General features: G+C 51.6%; 1 protein-coding gene across 1 annotated transcript in view; it reads right to left on the reverse strand.

Moving 5' to 3' along the window:
• Window positions 1-6: 6 nt before the first annotated feature.
• Window positions 7-1,222, reverse strand: part of LOC108803178 (tetraspanin-1-like) — a 6,682-nt gene continuing 5,466 nt past the window's right edge. Inside the window, 2 exon segments of the mRNA XM_018575016.1 lie at window positions 7-158; window positions 1,117-1,200. Of these exon segments, the coding sequence (XP_018430518.1) occupies window positions 93-158; window positions 1,117-1,200 (150 nt within the window). The 3' untranslated portion in view covers window positions 7-92.

The raw sequence follows: 1,222 nt of genomic DNA on the forward strand, positions 1-1,222 counted from the left end.
GCGCCGGGCCCAGCGTAGTCATATCGCATTGACGCCAATCCTCGTCTTGAAATGTCATTTACATCACGTACAGACCGGGGAGCCCTCAGCTGTTAGTGGATGGAGCCGTGCTTGTCTATCTTGCAGTACAGGTACATGGACACCACCATTGCCACCAGCTAGAGGGAGAGAAAAAAACAAATTCTGAGGCCTGAACTCAAACAGCCCAGAACCACCACAGCGGGTGCCGCCTTCCTATACATGTGGGGCCAGCATGGGCCAATCAGAACCCTGCAGAGGGTGGACTCATGGCCGGGGTGTTAGGCTTTGTTTACATTAAAAAGGGGTTTCTGCCAGAGAAGAAAGCTGCCCTCAGACCTTATAATTGTGGGGGGCACCTCCATATTACCCGGGGGGTTGGGGGGGGGGGGCAGGAATGATATTGCACCAAGAGCCCTTATTTTACCATCTGACCCGATGAATATGAAGAGTCGTCATATAGGAAAGCTGGCGAGTCCCGACACATCAGATTGGACCAACTTCAAGCAATCTCAACTCCGCACTATACCGAGACCAGACCGGCGTTACTGAAGTCTGACTCTTGCCGTTGCGAATTGTCTGTTTCATATCTATTTCATATCTATTGTCTCATTCATATCTATAACAGCCCCCCCCCTCATTAAACTTTATTTAGAAATCATTAAGCTGAATCTCTGAAACAATTAAGAACTAATTGCGTAAACTCTGATCCATTCCTGTCTGGGTGTGGCAGCGAGGGATTTAGACATGAGATGTGAGCTTTAATTCAAGCATGTGGTTGTGGCTGCCATGGGTGTAAAGGGTTAATGGTTTAGTTGACCTGCCCCAGTGACAATCACTGCCCCCCCCCCCCCCCCCCCACAAAGAATCCCTGCACAGGGCGAGGCTGAGCGTGTCACCATTCGAAGATCCAACCTCTGTCCCTGTTCTGGTGACAACGCGATATCGCCTCAGGCCTGCCGACTGCGCGTCCCAAGATACAGCGAAGAGGAATCTCCCCAGCGGAGTCAAAAACCAGAGAAGTCCCAAATGTTCTGCACCCCTCCCCCCAAACTACAGGACGAGGGGAACTCAAAACCAACCAAGTGTGTCACTTACCTCCAGGGCCGCAATTCCGGCTGCGATGCCGCCCACAATGGCCGCGTTCGTCTTCAACAACTGCAGAATCTGATCAAAGCATCCCTGAGGAAGGAAAAAGGGGAGC

This window comes from Nanorana parkeri, unplaced genomic scaffold (genome assembly GCF_000935625.1).
Source record: "Nanorana parkeri isolate BGI_ZX_2015 unplaced genomic scaffold, ASM93562v1 scaffold3471, whole genome shotgun sequence".
Lineage (NCBI taxonomy): Eukaryota > Metazoa > Chordata > Amphibia > Anura > Dicroglossidae > Nanorana > Nanorana parkeri.